At 35.7% G+C, this 21,345-nt stretch overlaps 1 protein-coding gene across 1 annotated transcript; it reads left to right on the top strand.

Moving 5' to 3' along the window:
* Positions 1-1,532: 1,532 nt before the first annotated feature.
* Positions 1,533-19,770, top strand: LOC128222312 (zinc finger and BTB domain-containing protein 18-like). The gene is made up of 9 exons (XM_052931293.1): positions 1,533-1,679; positions 3,424-3,641; positions 11,594-11,753; positions 12,390-12,465; positions 13,914-14,050; positions 16,025-16,093; positions 16,893-16,964; positions 17,634-17,839; positions 18,187-19,770. Exons 2-9 carry the CDS (start codon positions 3,450-3,452, stop codon positions 19,075-19,077), a joined length of 1,803 nt encoding a protein of 600 aa, XP_052787253.1. The 5' UTR covers positions 1,533-1,679; positions 3,424-3,449; the 3' UTR covers positions 19,078-19,770.
* Positions 19,771-21,345: the final 1,575 nt, after the last annotated feature.

The following is a 21,345-nucleotide window of genomic DNA, read 5'->3' as shown; positions in this document are numbered from 1 at the left end:
AACATTTTTTTTTAGATTATTCACTCATTAGTTTTTAATTTGTTAATAAATACTTGAATATGAGTGCTCAGTATGACGTTATATCTTCCATATAACTGTGAAAAATCCCGTGAAGTTCGAATAGATCAATGGTTCAATATAAAATCTTGTGAAATTCCAAAAGGTGTAAAAGACCTATGTATTTATAACAATTATTTGAAAAATAATGAACAAAATTTGAAAGATTGGCAGTAAAATCAGTTAAAAGCAACAGAAGAAATATTTTCAAAAACAGTTTATTTCCCAAAATAAATCGTGCAGAAATATTTTCCAAAACAGTTTATTTCCCAAAATAAATCGAGCACATATAAGAACATATCAGTGTTTGTTGCAATTCTTGCAAACTGATGTTAAAACTGGCAATTTCTGTTGCCTTAATTAGTGTTTATTAGTTATAATTGTACCCGTAATTATCGGCGGTATATTACAAAAGAAACAAACATTATACTGACAACCTTTAATTGGCAATCATAAATGTGTGAAAACCCATTGTGATGGCACACTTTCACTGAACCTTTCAATTAAAATAGATGAAACGGAAAACAAACAAATATGACGATCGAAAGTTTATTTCAGAAAGCAATCGATCACATATGAAAACATTAATATTCATATTAACAATTATAAGATAAACACATATTTCGTTCGTTATTATTCACATTATTATAATATTTTATAAAAATTAATTGATGTTTAACATTGGAATTTCATGGATTATTCAGCTACATTAAAGATAATTGTCATACTGAGCAATTATATTAAAGTATTTATTATCAAATTTAAGACCAATGAGTGAATAAATTAAAAAAAAAAATGTTTAAAAACATTATAAATCATGGTCCGTAAGTTTTTGAAGATGGTCCGTAATGTCCCTAAATCTGGTCCGTAATGTCCCTAAATCTGGTCCGTAATGTCTGGTCCGTAATGTCCATGGTCCGTAGTGTCCGTGACCCGCCTGGGTTACCTGCCCTTACCATTTCATTATCTTGTTGTGCAGAGTACGCTGGAAACCAGACAAGCTTAAGGCGAGCAATACAAATAAAGGGTCATGCAGTTTTATACGAACTCGCTGGCGTTGCTCCACTGTAGACCCGAGGATGTTCATCGATCTAAATGAGTCTTTTAGTCATATATATTCCGGAAAACACTTAAAATGCGTATAACAATAATAATGACTGTCCATAACTTATTTCCCGGATCACCCATCTAACTGGAAGGATCTGACTCTGAGCAGATTTTTGACCCCACCCGCAAGCGACCTAATAAAAGTTCAATTGTGGTGTATTATGTGACATGCAATCATTAATTGCAGAATAAATGCATATTGTAAGACATCTTACTCAATTTAGTTACAAGTTTCAAGTGATTTTTGTACCAAACCATATTTTGTATTTTACCATCCGCTAAAACGGTGGGTTTTGGTAACCCGGTATTTACGGTTCCGTTTATTTTGTTAATTCGGTTTTTCCGAAGTGTCAAGCGCCTGTGAATCAAGCGTTTGTTGATTTCGTGATGAATGATTGATTGATCGATTAACGCATAAAGAGTCGTAGGCGGCATTTTTGCGTCTTTGTTCGTACATGTCGTATTTTCCAGAGTGATTTCTTCGATTTGTAAAGTTTCGCAACTTTACTAATTGGGTATGCTACCATATTACATTGTTGTTATCTTCATTTATTGACTGTTTACACAGAAATATTTTTCACTTTTCTTTGACAGTTGGTGTATGTCACTAAGTATTATGCACCAGTCATTTTTAACTACGGTCCTCCAAGGTCCAGGGGGAAAGCAGGTGAAACAGCCCATGGTTTTACCTTCCAGGTGGCCCTGCAGTTCCGAGTGAATGCGGTGGTTTTGTCTTCGTGCCGAAAATAGCGGGGATGTTTTGTGCACTGTGGGGAATCCGCTGGAGCGAAAGTCAAAGTCCCTGCTATTCGCCGGACATGGGGGAGCTGTGGTTACAATTGACTGGTGCATAACACCTCAATGGCAAGCAACTGCTAGTGATGTTATTTCTCACCTGACTTTATATCAGATGTAGATGTGAAGTAGACCATTTTGCTCTGAATTTTACCTGTCACAAAAATCAACAGATGCTGTCTGTTCAATCAAATGCTGGTAGAAAGTCATTTATAGAATGCCCTAAATATACGTGAACAGTTACAGTTAGTCCAAAAAATTGTATGTGGATTGATTTTTTAAAAAGTTCTTTATATATATGTCAAATCTTACAGCGATTTGAATAATCCTGTACTGAATGTCTAGACTATACAACTGTGAACAAAGTTGCGTCCACGAGGTTTGGAATGTGTTTATTTATGCCCACAATTTACTTGGTTAAGGGTTGTAAAAATCAATATCAAGCAGGATAACAGTTGACATTTCATCGTCTTCCGGGTTGTTACTTGTAGGATTGGCAGAAAACATAGAGCATACTGTGACATTGAGGCAATGTTGAGCTTAGCTGTTTTGGTTTTTGTTTCATTATAGATGCTGTTTGGAGGTAAACTATGTGACATTGACAAATACTCTTTTGCTGAGCCAAAAATGTTACATTATTTTATGAACGTTTCATATACCGGTAGTTAAAGCATTCAATTTGAATGTGAATATAATGCACTAGTCAATTGTAACCACGTCCCCCCCAGGTCCGGGGAATAGCGGGGACTTAGACTTTCGGTCCAGCCAACCCTGGGTAAAACCCCACCCTGCTGGGACGAACTGATGGTAAAATTCCTGCCAAATGCCCCCGCACCCCAGGGACCCTAGGTAAGGCCCATTCCCCGCTATATTTTGCACGAAGACAAAACCAACGCATTCACCCGCCACTGCGGGGCCACCTGAAAGGTAAAAACACGGCCCATTTCTTCGGCTATCCCCGGTATACCCCCGGACCTGGGGGGAGCTGTGGCTATAATTGACTGGTGCATAAACTGAGGTGTGTGGTATGGCATAGTTTCTGTATCAGGTGTTATGAAAAGTATCACTTCTCCCTAATGTCTCCCCACTTCTCCCTAATTTGACTGAAGGGAGAAGTCACTTCTCCCAAAATTTTCAGCCTAGTGAGAGCCCTGTTGAGGGTGGCGATTTTTTTCTGCATATTTTTTAGTAAGAAAGGAAATAAACTATACAGCTTATATATAAATCCTCAATCTGTTTACTGGTTCCCTGCTTCTGTAAGATGGATTCATTAAGGAGATATAGTAACTGGTTCCCAGATTACAACCTCAAACTGAACACGCCAGGGGGCTGGTTCATACCAATCCACTTTATACACTGTCATTCATTTACCTTATTTGGCCATTCCAGACAATATCCTTCTATACTGATATATCTCCTTGGTTTTCAGTGGCTGGTTAATGTTAAGTATGAAATTTATTCTAGGATCTAGAGGCCCGCAAGCAACCACAATGTCTGAGGAGCAAGGCCAGCGAGTAACTTCAATGTCCGAGGAGGAAGAACAGCAAGCGACTTCGATATCTGAAGATCATGACCAGAAAGAAACTTTGATGTCTGAGGGGCGAGGCCAGCAAACAACTTCGATGTCTGAAGCTTATTCATTGATGTACAGGGATTTGCTCAAGAGCCAGATAAAAGCACTAGTGAGTATTGGATTGAAATATTAAGTGTTTCCTCTTGGCATTTAGACAATGGGTCTTGCTGTGCTGCCTTTTTATTTTTAAGTAATCAGATTTGAGACTTTCCTTAATAATTTGTAAAAATACTTAAGGCAATAGGTTAAGATATTAAATTTATAGTTTAATTGTTAAAAAAAGACAAAAAATAAATAAATTGAAATTTCTTCAGTCAGGCCTTCTTTTCTCTTAGTTGTGTTCGGCTAATTCTCTTGAGAAATTTTATGCTACTTACACAATTTCAATAATGTTAACAATAAGAAATTCAGTGTTCTTTTCCACCATCTCTGGATGAGGCTGTTATGTGGAAAACATTAGTTGAGACTGAGATTTAATTATTTTCATGATAATGATATAGTCCACCTAAATGGCCGTCAACAAGTCTTTTGACGATTTTTTTTACTATGGCAAACTCGAGACAGGGATACATAAGAAATGTCAAAATAATAAAAAAGTATCCCTGATCGCTCATTGTTATAGCTAGATAATGATATTGTGCCAACTATTAAATGTTCACCTGGGTAGAAAGTGTCTATTTGTCAATTGACTGAAGGACGAGCTGAGTGTAGATTCATGCGCTGAGTACAGAATTTCAGAGATTAAAGGGGCTAGACACTAGATGATACAATTGCAAGAAAAAAATAAAATTGTGAAAACCTTACATAAAATTGACATCATTGTGTATAACACATTGAATCTTACTTACTGATGTATCACATTGCTTATGACACATGCATCTTTGGCAGTTTTTGCACATTTTTTCATTTCAAAAGTTACTGGGAGTTGTAATATAGCATCGGTATATTTAACTGTACTCATAAATATAGTACTGCAAATTTTGAGAGGTATGGAGCACCTAACTGGTCTATGTCTGCCAACAGCAAGTTTCATATACCAAAATGTTCGCAAAGGTCTGAAGTTTCTGGAATGAATAATCATTTTGTTCAATGCCGATGCGAAGCTGAGAAATCCAAAATGGCGTCCAAGATGGCCGCCAAAACACAAACATTTAGTGAGTATTCATATTTGCGTATTTCTATCACTACATTTGAGTTTTCAATGACAATTTTCAACTGATATGTTAGTAAGTATATAACGAATGCGATATACGTGTTTTTTATTAGTGTCTTTGTCATTTTTGTTTATTTATTTAGCTAAAATATGCTAAATTATGCGCAAAATAGGGGTTGGGGTTAGCATAAATTTCTATGTGCATACTGAAAGAGGATAAAACAGGCATATGTATTTTTCAGTTTAAATGGATGTACAGAGTATGGACATTCATGTATGTGGCATTTTAATTAAAATTAGTGACATGTTCTCTTGCAGTAAGGTATATGATGTGGGTGGAGTAATTAAAACGAGTTTCAGGGGTACCTCATACTGCGCTTTTTCTACTACAGATCTACTATTTTTATCTAGTTTTAAGTATTCTTACACTTTATAGTTAAACTAGACACATATTAAAACAGTTAATTACACTCTTTAATGATTCATAATTTGTTGGCCAAGGTGGCAACTACATTTTAAAGAATACGGGGGGGGGGGGGGGGGGGTAAGTTTTCATAATTTTATGAGAGGTCAGACCCATCATAATATATTACATTAAAAAAAATGAAAATAATTCATAAATCTGTGTTGCTTAGAACTTTAATTTATTTCTTTTAACAGAAGGCGCATGCTACATTTGCCTTTAACTGCGAAATTATCAGTAAACCTACTTGCTGGTGATTACAATATATCTGAGCAGTTACTCCCCCTTGATATAATTAAGCCATGGAAAAATCTACTGTAAGTTTGTAAGTCAGTGGTGTTCACATTTGATGCTATTGATATTATTGGAGACAAGTAACTTTTATGGTATGTATCATTTCATAGAATTGATAAAATATGTTTCTTTATGTTTTGCTACACATTCAATATCTTTAGAGACAGTTTGAGTACAGTTTGAGGTGCCACTTGAGTATGAAACAGAACTAAACTATTTTAAAATGTACAATATGAATTCAAATAATACGAATTTAGGCAGATAAAAAATAGGTAAGTAGTAAGGGTGAAAAACTTGGTATGTTCGGTTCTTTTGTCACACACCCCATGTAATTTTTTTAAGGAACTTGAGTACAATCATTCAACACGACAACGAATGCTCTTATGAGAACACCACAGAATCAGAACCAGAAACAGACGAAACTATTGTGCATAAAGCGATTGGAATTTTACGAAGAAGAGTAATGGGCTATAATTCTACAGTCGATATGGATTATCATTCTGAATACTATTCACCTAATGAAATGAACATGTCTGCCCAAGCAGATTTTTGCGAGCCTTTGCTTTATAAAGCTGTATGTTGGCTATCAGACAGGAAATGGTTCAATGCCGCATCGGAAATCACAAACAGAAAATGTATAACATTCACTTGCGACATTACTACTCTAGTTACGTCAACCCCATCACCACAGCATCTTGGGCTAGGTGTTCATCTCTACAACGAATTCAACAGCCGCCACTTAATTGAAGACATGTCAGCCCTTGGGTATACAATAACGTATCCTGATCTAAGAATGTTTCTAACCTCGGCTCCTCATCAAGCAATTACAGCACAGAAAGTTACACCATCTGGAGGAATTGTACCGGATAATATTGCTTCCAAACAGAGAGGGGGTAAACTTGTGGTCGCAGTGGCAGATAATTGGGACCGTAATGAGAGGACGGTTGATGGGAAAAGGACTACTCATGCAATGACCAGTATTCTAGTGTCCAGTACAAATGTTGAAAACAGAATCAGTCAACGATTAGGAAAATCATCAAGGACATTCGACAAAAAGTGCCTACCAGATGGTAGTTTATGCTGTCTCACTGCTTACAAGAAACCGAGTCAAAGACCAACTCCCGTTTTCAAAAGCTCTGTCACACTAGACGAAATAAATCCAGTAGAGCCCAATGCTGTAAAATGTGCGAGACTGAAGGAGTTGCTATACTCATTGGGACGGAGCTCCGTCTTTTGTGATGACTTAGCTGAAGATGAAAAAGTTCCAAACTGGAGCATTTTTTTTCGCAAATTCAATTGGGCAAGCCAATCAAACCATCTCGACTATCGCCTACAACCCAATCGTCATGGACAAACCAACAGATTACAGCACTGTGTACACAACACTTCTTCGGGCCAAAGAGGTTATGCATGAGTTAGGACAGAGTCATATCCCTGTAATTTTTGACATGGGACTGCTGTCAAAAGCTTCTGAAATTGTATGGAGTCAAGACATTTTTCTGAAAGGTGTGATGCACCTTCTCATGTCTATCTTTGCTGGAATCGGCTACTTGTACGGGGAAGCAGGCCTGTAGCATCTTTTAACCGATGCTGGAACATATGCCCAAGCTACAGCAGCCAACATCATGACTGGGAAAGATTTCGACCGGGCATTGACAGCATTCAAGTTGATTGACGAAGTGTTATACAGCCGTCGGCTCATTAACTTGAAAGCTGGTGTATAAACAACAACAAACATCTACCTCATGACGTTACATCGGTCTTGTCAACACTCAGATGTATGAATGATGATTCTTACCCAGAGCCTGAAATAGAAAGTTTCTGCCAAGCTATTGCGACTCATGTGGTGCCTCTGCTCGACGAATTCCGAGAGGAGGGTCGGAAAGTATCCCGAACGTTCCAGGTATGGGACAATTATTTATCAAGAGTATCAACACACCTTAAACTTCTCATGGCGTCTACAAGGTCTCCAAGTTGGACAGTACATCAACATGCAAAATTACAACTTATGCCTCTACTGTTTGCCTCCAAACGTACAATTTATGCTAAGTTTATGTCAATTCAAATTCTGACTATGAACAGGCTACCAACGGAAGTCGAAGAGGGATTTCTTGCAGGTCTTTTCACGACCAACTGGCACCCGGGAAGTTTAACAATGTCTGGTTAGACTACACGCTCGAGGTAACTCAAAATAAAGCCTTTAAGGGGTCCGGTGGAATCATCGGACTTACACTAAAAGAAAATGCCCTTGCACGTTGGTTTCTGGCACGACCTCTAGCATCCTGATATTCCACGGTATTTCATGAAAGCATAGACAGCCGAAACGTCGAGGACAACACCAAACACCATAGTGATACAAAAGCAAAACGAGACAACTATGACAAAACTGTAACAAAAATGGCTAACCTTTTTGACAACAATTTCATCGACCCTTTCGATCTAACCGACGCGTCTGAAAAGCTTGTAAATTTTGCGACATTTGTTCATGCTACAAAGGAAGTTCAGCAATCGATGACAACATGTTTAGAAAGAGGACATCAGCTGTTCTAAACATTTGTGTCTGAAAGGCTAATTGCAAAAATTGATGGCTCAGATCCTCCTGAGAAAAACGTGTTTGCTCCAATGCAAAGAAGTAATGTAAAAACCATGTCAGACATGAAGCAGAAAAAACAACAAAGAAACAAAAGGCAGAAATCATTAATGGGGCAGCAATGTTTCAACGATTATTAGCAATAAATGCATACAAGAAGGTGCCGTCTGAACGTGTATTTTCCTTTGAAAATACCACAGTACCATTGAGTATGTTCAGTGATGGAGGAAATATGATCAAAACAAAGAAGTCAGACTTGTTGACCAAGTTGGAGGAACTGTTGCCAAACACACGAGAAATGACAGACAATCCAGAAGTAGTCATATTTGATGGTGTGGCTAGTGTACAGACATTACCTATGAACAGTGAGCAAGAGACATTCACTGACATGGCAGCTAAGTTTCAACAATATACCTTCAGCAAAGCCCGTGAAATATCGCCCAAAGTGACGAAAATCCATATAATTTTCGATAAATATAGCATAAATGGCTTGAAAACGGAAATACGAAAATACAGAGGTGATTATAGCCAAAGTAGTTGTAGAAATGTTGATGTCCGGGGTGAGCTTAAAGTACCGAAGGACTGGAAAATGTTTTTGAGTAACGGGCAGAATAAGGAGAGACTGATCCAGTTTTACAGTGGATACATGGCCGAACTTGCATGTACTAATTTAAAAGCACATGAAGTCCTGTTGATCAATGGTGGTAAAAGCACACCATGCGTTATTGTCACCACAAATGGGTGTTGCAATCAACCCATACTTGATACTAACCAAGAGGAAGCAGACACTGTAATGATACTTTCATGCCAAGTATGAGGCGGATAGAGGGTCAACATGTATAGCAATCCACTCTCCAGACACAGATGTTCTTGTGCTCTTGCTGCATCATTATCGATATATAGGCGCTGCTCATCTGTGTATGTCAACTGAAAGGGTTACTCTTCACGCGGATTGTAGACGATTTATTCCAGTCCACCAGTTGATCGACAAACTGACTAAAGATCAATTAAATATTCTGCTGTCAGTGTACTGTATCACAGGATGTGATACTACCAGCGGATTTTTCGGTAAGGGAAAGCGAAGAGTATTCAAATTGCTGACGGAGCGCGCGTCGAACTACCAACCTCTCTTCAACTTGGGCGAAGAATTACTGCTTACCGACATTCAAAGAACAGCATGCACTAGGTTTGTTATCAGTTTGTATGGGGGAAACGACGTGCAAACTCTTCACCAGTTACGATGCATCAAAGCCAAGTCTTCTGTTCATCACAGGAACATTCCCCCAACCGCAGACAGTCTCAATCTTCATCTGCAAAGATGTGTGATCCAGTTGTGGATATGGAGACACGCCACTACAGCACAGTACGATCTTCCTCCATTTACCTACTTTGGATATGAAATAGACGAAGCTGGTTTGACACCAACAATGATGAGTCAGCCAGCCGCTGCACCGGAGATCTTGAACGACCTCGTTTGCGGATGCGAAATATGTAGCGAAACATGTGTTTGCTTTGCAAACAGACAACCATGCACAGTGGCATGTTCTTGCACAGGAAACACTAACACAGACGAAATGATGTGCACGAACGTTTACGTACACACTTGAATCCCTCTCTGTCGAGGACACCGAAAGCTCCGACGATGAATAAAAAGAATGCCATCACTCGTTTCCAGTGTAATATAACTATAACGCATTTCTTAAATAACAGACGTTATTTATAACACATTGTTCTGCAGTTAGTACTAAATTAATTTAAAACGTGAATTTTACTCATATACTGCCATGTGATCAATTAAATCTGACTTTCGCTGTCATTTCATACACATTTATTCAACATTTGTTCAGGAAAACATTATACATGCATACCCATATTATGTATTGTCATTTAAACAGAAAAAAAAACAAATGTTTTTTTCAGTCTACATATAAAAATGCTAACTCAAACCCCTATTTTGCGCATAATTAAGCATATTTTAGCTTAATAAATAAACAAAAGCGCCAAAAATAGTAATAAATACACTTATCTTGCATTGGTTATATACCTACTAACATATCAGTAGATATATATCAGTGAAAACTCAAATGTAGTAATGGAAATAGGCAAATACGAATACTTACTAAATGTTTTTGATTTGGCGGCCATCTTGGACGCCATCTTGGATTTCTCAGCTCTGCATCGGTCTTGACCCAAACGATTAACTTTTCCAAAAACTACATATCATTGCGGACATTTTGGTATATGAAACTCCTTGTTGGCAGACATAGACCAGTTACTCCTCTAAATATTCGTGTAATGTGATCTGATTTGCAGCACTAATAGATATGATTTAAACTGGAAAACCATTATGCAGTTCGCAGTTTTTGCACATTTTTTCATTTCAAAAGTTACATGGGGTTATAATATAGCATCGGTATATTTAACTGTACTCATAAAGATATGATTTAAACTGGAAAACCATTATGCGCTATTTTTATATAGTAATGGTAGGCGCGATTCCGTGCGTGAGTGTGTGCGTCAGTCCATCCCACATTCATTTCTTTGCATCTCCTCTTACATTTCTCATGCGATTTCTACCAAACTTTCACAGATTGATGATCATAAAGTGAAGCAGTGCATATTGTCAGGCTTTTGCGATTCAACCATTTTTGAAAGAGTTATTGCCCTTTTTTTACATTTAAAATTAGTTTCTTCGCAACTCCTCTTACGTTTTTCATGCAATTTCTACCAAACTTTCACAGATTGATGACTCTATAGTAATGCAGCGCATATTGTTGGGCTTTCGCGATTCGACCATTTTAGGAAGAGTTATTGCCCTTTCTTAATTTTACGCATTTCTTATGTTCCTGAGAAACTTCCCTTACCATTGATTGGCTTTCTTTACAAAAAATGCCCACATGAGGTGGGGGATATAGCTGTCTGTGACCGCTCTTGTTAAACAGGGAAAGTGAAACACAGATTAGACAGCAACATATTTGTTGTGTTTATTATCTTAATCATGTAAAATGATGTATCATTGGCCTCCTACTAGCTCGCATTGACATTTCTGAGAAATACTGCATTTGCCGCTTTTGGGACCATCTGGTGTATAGCCCCTTTAAGGTCAATTTGCACTGACCTTGAGGCTTATCATGCCACATGAGTTATGTATGTTGGGCACCAAATGTACCAGACAGCACGAATTGCTATATATATATGTATGTGCATATGGTGGAGATCGAAACCCACAGCCTCTCGCTCTGCGGTGGGACACTATTGCATTGCCATTAAAGCTAGCTATATAGTGAAACTGTGTTAGTGCAGATATATAGATATTAAATACCTGTTTACACTAATTACTACATTAACCTGGTTCGATTCCCGGCCTGGATGCATGTGAGTTTTGCGTGTGGTTTTTCTCCTGGAACTCTAGTTTTCCCTACAACACAAGACCACACTTTCCCACAACATTGTACCAACGAGAGTGATTAATATAAGTGGCAATAACTTGTTTTACAATCCTTGCAAAAATAAAACTAAACTTAGCCAATTTCTACATGTACATACAATTGCTATTTCCAGATTGATCAGTTGTCCAATGTCGGAGTTGAGAGTGTCCTGTTGACAGCGACTCTGACTGAAGAAACAGATGAGTCTGAAAGTGTTGGATCAAATCTGGGTCTTCGATACATCACAGAGAATATGGATGTGAAGTCTGGGTTTAGGGATTATTGCAAGAAATGTGAGTTACATGTATGATGAATGGGGCCATTTTATCAAAGCATGCATCCTAATGTTTTTTCAATTGATATTTCTGAGTAAGTAATATTTATTTTAAAGCTGCACTCTCACAGATGTACCAATTTTACAATTTTTTTATTTTTTGTCTTGGAAAGAGCAAGTTTTTTGCGTAAATATCTGCAAACCAATGATATAAGATTGCTGACAAAAAATCAGATTGCATATTTTCATATTTTTGTTCGAAAATTAATGTTTTATGGTTTAAACTGTTAGTAACGGTTAAAGAAAAAAGGCATAAAACATCAATTTTTGAACTTAAATATAAAAAACTGTGATTTGATTTTTTTGTCAGCAGTCTTATAATACTGATTTCCATGGATTTTCGCAAAAATTTGCTCGTTCCAAGACAAAAAATAAAAAAGTTGTCAAAACGGTAAATCTGTGAGAGTGCAGCTTTAAGAGTAACAGCTTTGTCTGTCAGTTTAGGCAAAGTAAATTTGATTTTGAAAGGAAAACTTTCATATTTATGTCTTTCATTTGATATTAAACTAAAGTTTGTGATCTTATGTTATGCAAAAAGCCTTACCAGTGACACATTGACTTTAAATTAGAAACAAGTACAACTTTATGTTTTTAGTTGGACAACTTAAGGAGATTTTCATACCTAGCTGGGCAAAGAAGAGAAAATGGACCGACCTGCAGTCTCAAAATGGGTGAGCTAACTGTATAATTCATTATTTTTAAATTTAAAATATACCATAATGAATTTATACTTGGCAACAACTTGTTTCACTTTGGATCTTCCAGTATGCAAATCTAGTTTCACTTTGGATCTTCCAGTCTGCAAATCTAGTTTCACTTTGGATCTTCCAGTATGCAAATCTAGTTTCACTTTGGATCTTCCAGTATGCAAATCTAGTTTCACTTTGGATCTTCCAGTCTGCAAATCTAGTTTCACTTTGGATCTTCCAGTATGCAAATCTAGTTTCACTTTCGATTTCCAGTTTGCAGTAAATATAATTATAGATTGTCTTTGGTTGAGATTTTGATTGTTTTGTGGCTCTAATAAAGATTGCTTGAGGAGAAAAAATCATTCAGTCTTGTTTGTCATGACAGTCAGTTGACTTCATATAATTCAAATTAGAATTATTTGTATTTAAATTTGTGTCACGACCAATTTAAATATATAAACATCCCTATCATTTGCCGTTGTCCTTTTTTTTCCCTAAGTAAATTTTTAAGAGCTGAGGATAATGGAAGCTAAAGTGTTCTGATCAGTATTTTTAGCTCCAGATCATGCGAAAGACTTCCAGCTTTAACCAGATAACTTGTTTTTCATACATTTTTTTCTTTTTCAGTTTTAAATTTGTCAAATATTTTACCCGTCCTACTCTAATTTTACCAGACCAGACAGGTGTGATGAACTATTTAATAAGAGTTAGTGAATGGATATAATCTAATATATAATTAAGAAAGCTCTGTAGGCGTTAGAACACCCTTTTGTGTGTAAGCATTCTGCTTATTTGCTTTATAATGCAAATGTAACGTTCTTTAGCTTTAAAAACAAATGACATTGTATTGGTGCAATATCAAGGAATGTTTGAAAATTCAAATTTTTAATGGTAATAACCAAAATTCAAGAAAACTATTGGAATGCTCCAGCTAGGCTGAAATAGCAAGGTGGGGCAGCCCTCTGCCCTTTTCCAGCACCCTGCTACCATTATTACCCTCCATATCGGATTTGGCAGAGTCAATTTTCAGAAATAAGTATAAAGTAGTAAGCACGCTTCATGGAATTTGCTGGTGTGCCCTACTGCATTCATACAGCATAAATGCAAGAAAATAAGTGATTTATTCTTTAAACCTGCACTCTCACAGATTTATCGTATTTACACCTTTTTTATTTTTTGTAAGCAGCCTTATATCACTTGTTTTCATGGATTTTCGAAAAAAAATGGCTCGTTCCAAGACAAAATATAAAAAAAAAAGTCAAAACATTCAATCTGTGAGAGTGCAGCTTTAATAACTCAAATATTGTATTTAAATTTTGAACACCCAGTGACATGAACGCAGCCCATTCTAAGAAATGTACAAATGGCAAGCTATATTCAAAGGGAGCTTACCCAAATAGTTTCATGCATGAAGATTCAATTCCCAACAGGCCTGAAGCTGGTGAGCAGACACCGACTAGACAGAGCAAAAGGCTTAGAGTAATGACAGGAAACCAGCAGAATATTGGAACTATTCCAATGGCCGACTACAATCAAATGGAGGCTACTTCAAATTCCCCCAATCCTGGTAAGATGTGTGCAATATATATTATATGCGATGTATATGCAAATGGCTAAGTATCACAAGTTGCCTTAAAGCTGCAATCCCAAAGATTCATCGTTTTGACTTTTTTTTTATTTATTGTCTTTGAATGAGACAACTTTTGCATAAATGTCTGGAAAAAGTGATATTAGTCTGCTGACAAAATATCAGATGACAGTTTATCATATCTAAGTCTAGTCAAAATAATTGTATGTTGATGGGTGTTTTTTTACGATTTTTGATATGGCAAATCCTTCACGTACAAATTGTTTTGTACCAAAAGTGGGTAGTTAATCTGATCCGGATTCTGGGTTAAAGCATTTTGTGTCTATATAATATCATAAAAACAAGAAATCATACCAGATAATTTTATTTTATATTAGTTCTTTACACAAAAAATAAATATCCTACAAATAATAATGAGTTTGATGGGTTTTTCTTCATTTCATTCTGTCAAAACATAACAATATTTACATGAAGGGCACCTGCAAGGCTGCAGTTCACAATTTTAAAACAATCGGAACATTTCGGCCATGGCTGAGTTGTAACAATTGTATTTACGAGGTCTATCTCGAAGCTTGTCTGAGGTGGCTTAGTTATTATGATTGGGTCGAGTTGTTTCACTTGGCATAATTGTTGTCTGTGTCAATCAAGTTTCGTTTAATTGGAAAGGTAAATTATGTGTTTTAATGCATTTAATGCTTGTTGTGTGCAAAATAGCTTTGCACTTACATGGTAAAGTATAAATATAAACCTTTATTATCCATTCCAAACATAAAATACTTCACTAAATACAAGTTCAATTTTTTTTTCAAATCCCCCAGTTTTTGCACAAACCCGTTTAGACGTTAGGAATTGGAAGAATCCTGTATAACATGTCTATTATAATAGACTAATCTAGGTCAAAACTGACAATCTGTGAGAGTGTAGCTTAAAAAGTCTACAATTTCTGGTAACTGGTTATCTAGGCTGCCGACTTAGCTTGTCTGTTAATTGAGGAAAAAGTCAATGTATTGTCCAGGCCTTGGTAGACTTTTTGATGAACAAGCCAGAATTCTGATACTATTGCTTGGCATCAAATTTTTAAACAAACCCTGCTATTCAAAATTCAGAAATTAAGCAAGCTTTATGACATTTTACCAGTGCAGGGCATGAGGGCTTGTGTCAATTTTGACCATGTCAGGGTAAAATGTTACAGGAGGTTGCAGCCTCAGTTGCATGTGTACATTTAAATGAAAGTGCTTAAAAAATGAGTTCATTGTGAAAGAAGTTTCAAAATGTGAAAAGTTTTGGGAGAGTTATGGAACTTTTGAAATGTCTTTCTGGAGACGGCCATTTTAAATGGAATTTACTTCATATTGGAATTGACGCATAGTGTCATTTCCTGTATAACATTTCCCATGTAAATTGTAAACGGAATTTCTTTGTTAGTATTTTGAAAAAAGCTTTTAGGTTAAACATCAATAAAGAGTTAAATAAAGGATTTGCACTGTTTTTCTAAAAAAGTGTTATAAAATGCCTATTAATTCCAATTTTAGGCATATATTCAAAGAAAAAAATGATTGTCTCAGTGTAAGATAGCAATATATTTCACCTCGTGACCACCAAAAGTGAATTTTTCATGCCGCTTGTAACAAATTTTGTTGTTGCTGACTCGGTGAAATATATTATGATCTTACACTGAAACAAACAATTATCCTCTATATGTTCAGATTGTCTGTAGACTGAATACCATTATGCAAAGGTCAAGTTAACGTAGGTAAATGAAAATAGGTGTTTAACTTTTGTTTCCCTGCAGTCCAGGGCAACACATTATTAAATGATTCTTCTTATTTCCCAACTGATCAATTTACTCCACTGATGACTTGAAAGCTATTTACATTTTGACAAATAGTCTGTGACTGATCATTAGTTCATCCATACAAAAACCGTAAAATATGACATGTTTACAAATGGCAGGTTTGGGACAAAGGGGAGTAACTCCACCTGTTCAAATGAAGACAGAGATACCAGATTCCCCCTTGCCAGGTAAGTGTGCATTATTTATTTATAATTGAGGTTGGGAAACACAACCTTTACAGTTTATTTATTGTCTTCATGTGTATAAACAGGTGGGGAAAGTGTACTGTGTTTACATTGACTTTCTTGTTTGTAAATGAAAGTTTTGACTGTCAGTGAATTCAACTGAGTTTCTTCCTTGTACGATAGTTTTCAGAATGGCCATTGATAAGATGGGTCAGATATCTGTGTTGTTCTGGAATCAGGATTTAGATTGTTCAATATCAGACTGCTGTTTATTTGTTAAGTTTGTTTTGCTTGTCTAGTAAGAAGTACCTTGTTATGGACATATATGGCTTTAAAGCTGCACTCTCACAGATTTACCATATTTACAACTTTTTTTTTTTGTCTTAGAAAGGGCAATTTTTTGCGTAGGTATCTGCAAACCAATGATATAAGACTGCTGACAAAGAATCAGATCGTAGATTTTTATATTTCCGTTCGAAATTTAATGTTTTATGGCTTAAACCGTTACTAACGGTTTAAGAAAAATGCATAAAACATTTTTTGTACTTAAATATAAAATTCTGCGTTCTGATTTTTTGTCAGCAGTCTTGTATAACTGGTTTTTATGGATTTTCGCAAAAATTGGCTCGTTCCAAGACAAAAAAAAAAAAAGTTGTCAAAACCAATTCAGAGGTTTTAGAGCCCTTTAACTCTGTCTGGTGCCTCAAAATCCTTCATACTCAATGTAAATATTAAGGATTTGGATGTTTTGTTCGTTATCGTCCTTAAATATTGACATTATATATATATATCTTCTCTGTAGGTACTCCAGGGTCCAGTGATGGCTGGGCCACAAAGGCCAGAAAACCAGCAGCAACCTTCATCGTTCAGAATGGTATGATTTGAAACCAAATTAAAAGAACTTTCTTCAATAGCAAAAAGGGTGGGGAATGCCATAGATTTATGCATTTCAAAAGTTTGAAGAAAAACAGTTGAAGTATTGTTATATATCCTGGGCATTGTCTGGTCGATGTACAGAAATCTTACCCTTAGCAATACATATGTACCTGAGAACAAGTTCAAGACATTCAAATGAAACTTGGTACAGATGTTGCCAGAGTCACATGTATTGCAAGGCCCATAACTCCAGCTTAAATACATATGGAGAAATGCCCCCTTTATCCTGAAAATTAATAGATGAGCATAAGCGTTCCCTCCACAGTGCACTTGCTAAGTTTTGAGGTTCATTCTTTTCTAATAGTAGAACATTCATATTTTTATACATGTTTCATGTATTTACAGAGCTGAGCACTTTTCATAAAGAAATATTCTTTCAGTTATTAGTTGAATTAGTTTCTTGGCTACAGCCAACATTTAAAAAACATCAGAATTCTGTACATTTGCTAATTTCACAACTAGACCATTTTTTAGACATCCACTTTCATAAAGGCAACCACAAGTATTCCATTAGCATCTACAATTCAATCAAAGCATCGCTTATAAGAAATTGATGCATTTGCGATTTTCATTCATTTGCTATTCTTACAACTGCATTAAATTACAGAATCTCCAATCCCCAAAGGCCACCACAAATGTTCCATGTGTAACTACAACTCAAAGTTCAAGGCGAATGTAACAAGACACGAGAAATCTGTGCATGGAATGAACTGCGATGGAGCAATGAACTCGACTGAATATGTTTGTGCGCTATGCACGTATCGGTCGACATACAGATCCAATGTTATGAGACATGAGAAAAGTGTCCACAAGGTGGGTATTTGTTGGGACTTGTATTACTTAATTCTTTAAAGGAACTCCTGTTTTTGGATCAAATGTTAGTTTTGGGCGATAACGCATCTAAAAACACTAATTTTTATATATAATTTTTATCATTATTTTACTCTATGATATCGAAATTACTGAAAAAATACAATTTTCAGTATATGAGAATATTTTGATATTAGTGGGGTGCAAACTCATGCCGGTAAAGTCAAAATTAATATTGGGAATGGAAATTGTGGCCCCAAATTGATCAGAAAAAAAGAGTTAAATAGCTATTATTCCTGCCTTTAAAAATGTAATAAGATAATTGAGACAAGTTAAAATTTGTTTTTCAGTTAAGCTCCACATGGAGTGAAATCGAGAACCGCAAAACTTCATTCAATCTGGATAAAAACCTGTCTATAGTTGAACAGACACTGCAGAGAGCTGATTCTGTCAAAACTGAAAACCAGTCTGATAATGACTCCATGATGCTCAATATGGCCGACTTACAATCCAAGATGGCTGCCGGTTTCAATGAAAATGCTGAAAATTATACCTCAAATGATGAAAACAGTGCAGATGAGAATTATCAGATATGTAATTACTGTCAGTTAGTATTTTCCAGCCTCCCAGAACTAAAGAATCATATAGATAGTGAGCACTTCGGATCTGAAGATTTCAAATGTGAAACTTGTGGTAAAACCTTTGGTAGTATGTTTAATCTCCATGCCCATGTACAATCTGTCCATAATGCTGCAAAACAGGAACGATGTGCTTGTGGGAAAACATTTCAGTACAAAATAGGTCTCTCCAGGCATTCGAAACGGTGCCCGGCTGCTAAGCAACAGAGTAATGGTGTGAATATTGAAGCGGGAACCAATTCTGAAGATCATAGTTTGCAGGGAGCCGATGATTTAAATATTGATTCCCGGCGTAGTAATTTACAAGGTATGGATTCAATGCATGGAACCGAAAATTCAAATAATGATTCCCAGCTCAGTAATTCTGCAGCAGGGGAAAGTATGCAGGGAGCCAATGATTTCAGAAATGGTTCCCAGGATAATGAGTTAGTGCAAGTTAGTGGGAATATTAGGGCAAAGCAGGGAACCAGTCTTGAGAAATCGGAAGAAAATCTGAATTCTGAGGAATCTAGCATGGATGAATCTGAAATGGATAAACACAAGAGCGATGGTGAAAATATAGACACTGAGAACAGTAGGCAGGCTGACAACATTAACAATTAAACCATAGCAATAAACCTATAACAGTGAATGATTTAAAGGGACTAAGACACAAGATGATACAATTGCAAGATCAAAAAGAAAATTGTCAAAAACTTCAATCGAAATCGTTGTGTACAAAGCATTGAATCTTACTTGCAAATGTATCACATTGTTTACGACACATGTATGTTAAGCAATTTTTGCACATTATTCCAATGAATTCAAAATTTACTCAGTTTTGCACTTTTTTGAACCAGGAAACTCAGCTTTGACAGTGACATATTATTCTTTTTATCATGTTATATGATTATTATTGGCCTCATACTAGTTTGTTTTGATAATTCTAGTTATGAGGAAATAAGTTATATTTGCCTATTTTGGGACCATCTGGTGTCTAGCCTCTTAAAGTATGGCTAGCTAGCAAATCCCTGCTGAGGCTGGTGGTCATACAGAGCCATTGTTTTAAGTGGACAGCCACTGAGAAATCTTACTGAGATTTTACCTAATTTTTCTCCTCATTTCCTCTTGTGTTCAGTGATGCATCTGTCCTTGTGTGAAATTCAGGAATTGACAATCTATTTATACCGTATGTTGTAGAATTGTTTTAACGTTTGTACGCTTGAAGTGATTTGGTTATGATATTACTATTCTACCTTTTTTTTCTGTGTGTAATGAAACATGTCAAAGAAATTAAAGAAATGTCAGGAATTTTTATCTGATATTAGTTGAATTAATTCTTTCTTAAAGGACTTGAACACTTTAACTTGGCCAGTTTTCATAGAACCTCTTGTCCTTATCCAAGTCCCTAAATTACCTTATAACAGGATGAAGCTAAGCTCAATATTTTGTGTTGGATTTTTTTGTGTTATATTCTCATTTTGAAGAGTTCTAAGACTTTTAAAGGAAATATTAATCACAATCAAGGCACAATAACAGGAGCTGATGCTAAAAATATTTTTATTAATTCTAATGCATGAATAAAAAAATGCATATGATTTAGATACAAATAAAAATATATTAGCAATGTTTTGGCGCTTTTTTAACTTTAATAGTAATTTATGGCCATCTTGATATTATTTAAAAAAAATTTTTTTATAAAGGCTAATATTTTATCTGTACTTGAATTATAATAAATTATGTTTTAATTTGTTAATATCACTATTAATAAAAGTGGAATAGTTAAACTTTGAAATGCATTCAATATAAAACCATTTTTTGCTTCAACCTTTGACTTGAAACATAAACACTTATAATGCACAAGGCCAGTGCAAATAAGCTGTAATACTATCTTCAGTCGTTGCTGGATAACTCTCCCTTTCATTTTTTTGTATGCATCAATAACGAATCTTTTTGTCTTGACCTAAACTCAACAAGTTTTGAAGGGATTAAAATGAAACTTGAAAAATAGGTATATACGTGAATAGCAGTGTGCATGACCTTTAATCCTATCTTCCATATTTATGGAATTATGTCCCCTTTACCATTATTATGGGTGCTTATTATACTTAATTTTGTTCACAGCATAACACCAATAGTCTTAGATGACTTAAGACTTAAAAGTTTAAACATATATATAGATAAGGAGTTCAGTGTACAGGAACCATAACTCTGACTTCAGAGATTTAAGAGTTATTGCACTTTGTTCATTTTTTTTTATTACTTATTTTGTGTGTAGAGGGAGCATAACTCCAAAAGTTTTTCAGGTGTTGACTTTGAATGGCATATACAAACAGATCTTATTGAGGAGGAGTTCAGTGCACAGGAACCATAACTCTGACTTCAGAGATTTAGACTTTTTGCACTTTGTTCATTTTTCTACTTATTTTGTTCAGAGTATAACTCAAAAAGTCTTTGAGGACTTTGACTTTAAACGTCATATACATATAGGTCTCACTGTGGAGAAGTGTGGTGCTCAGGAACCATGACTTTTGTCTTGTTAGTATTATTTCGAGTTATTGCCCTTTGTTCATGTTTTACTAGAATGTTTTTCCAAGTATAACACCAGATATCTTTGACGTATTGACTTCACATACATGTACATATAACTTACCGAGAAAAAGTGCAGTGCATAAATGACCATTACTCTTTTAAGTATTTTTATTTAGAGTTTTTGCACTTCATATTCAAATAACTATTCTTAATTTTTATCGAAAGGATTACTCCAGAGTCTTCAATTTTCATATACAGATATATCCTATTGCAGATCATAGGAACCATAACTCTGCAGTCTGACTTTTTTTTCATTTTCGGTTATATTCAATTTTTGTCCACTGAATAACATCAAGTCTT

Source organism: Mya arenaria, chromosome 16 (genome assembly GCF_026914265.1).
Source record: "Mya arenaria isolate MELC-2E11 chromosome 16, ASM2691426v1".
Classification (NCBI taxonomy): domain Eukaryota; kingdom Metazoa; phylum Mollusca; class Bivalvia; order Myida; family Myidae; genus Mya; species Mya arenaria.
This window is presented reverse-complemented; position numbering and strand designations above follow the sequence as displayed.

Bases quoted from the DNA above. Each gene is read 5' to 3' on its own strand.
- LOC128222312 (XM_052931293.1), top strand. From the start codon at position 3,450: ATGTCTGAGGAGCAAGGCCAGCGAGTAACTTCAATGTCCGAGGAGGAA. The intron at 3,642-11,593 runs GTGAGTATTGGA...TGCTATTTCCAG, and splicing joins AGAGCCAGATAAAAGCACTA to ATTGATCAGTTGTCCAATGT. The intron at 16,965-17,633 runs GTATGATTTGAA...ATTAAATTACAG, and splicing joins AACCTTCATCGTTCAGAATG to AATCTCCAATCCCCAAAGGC.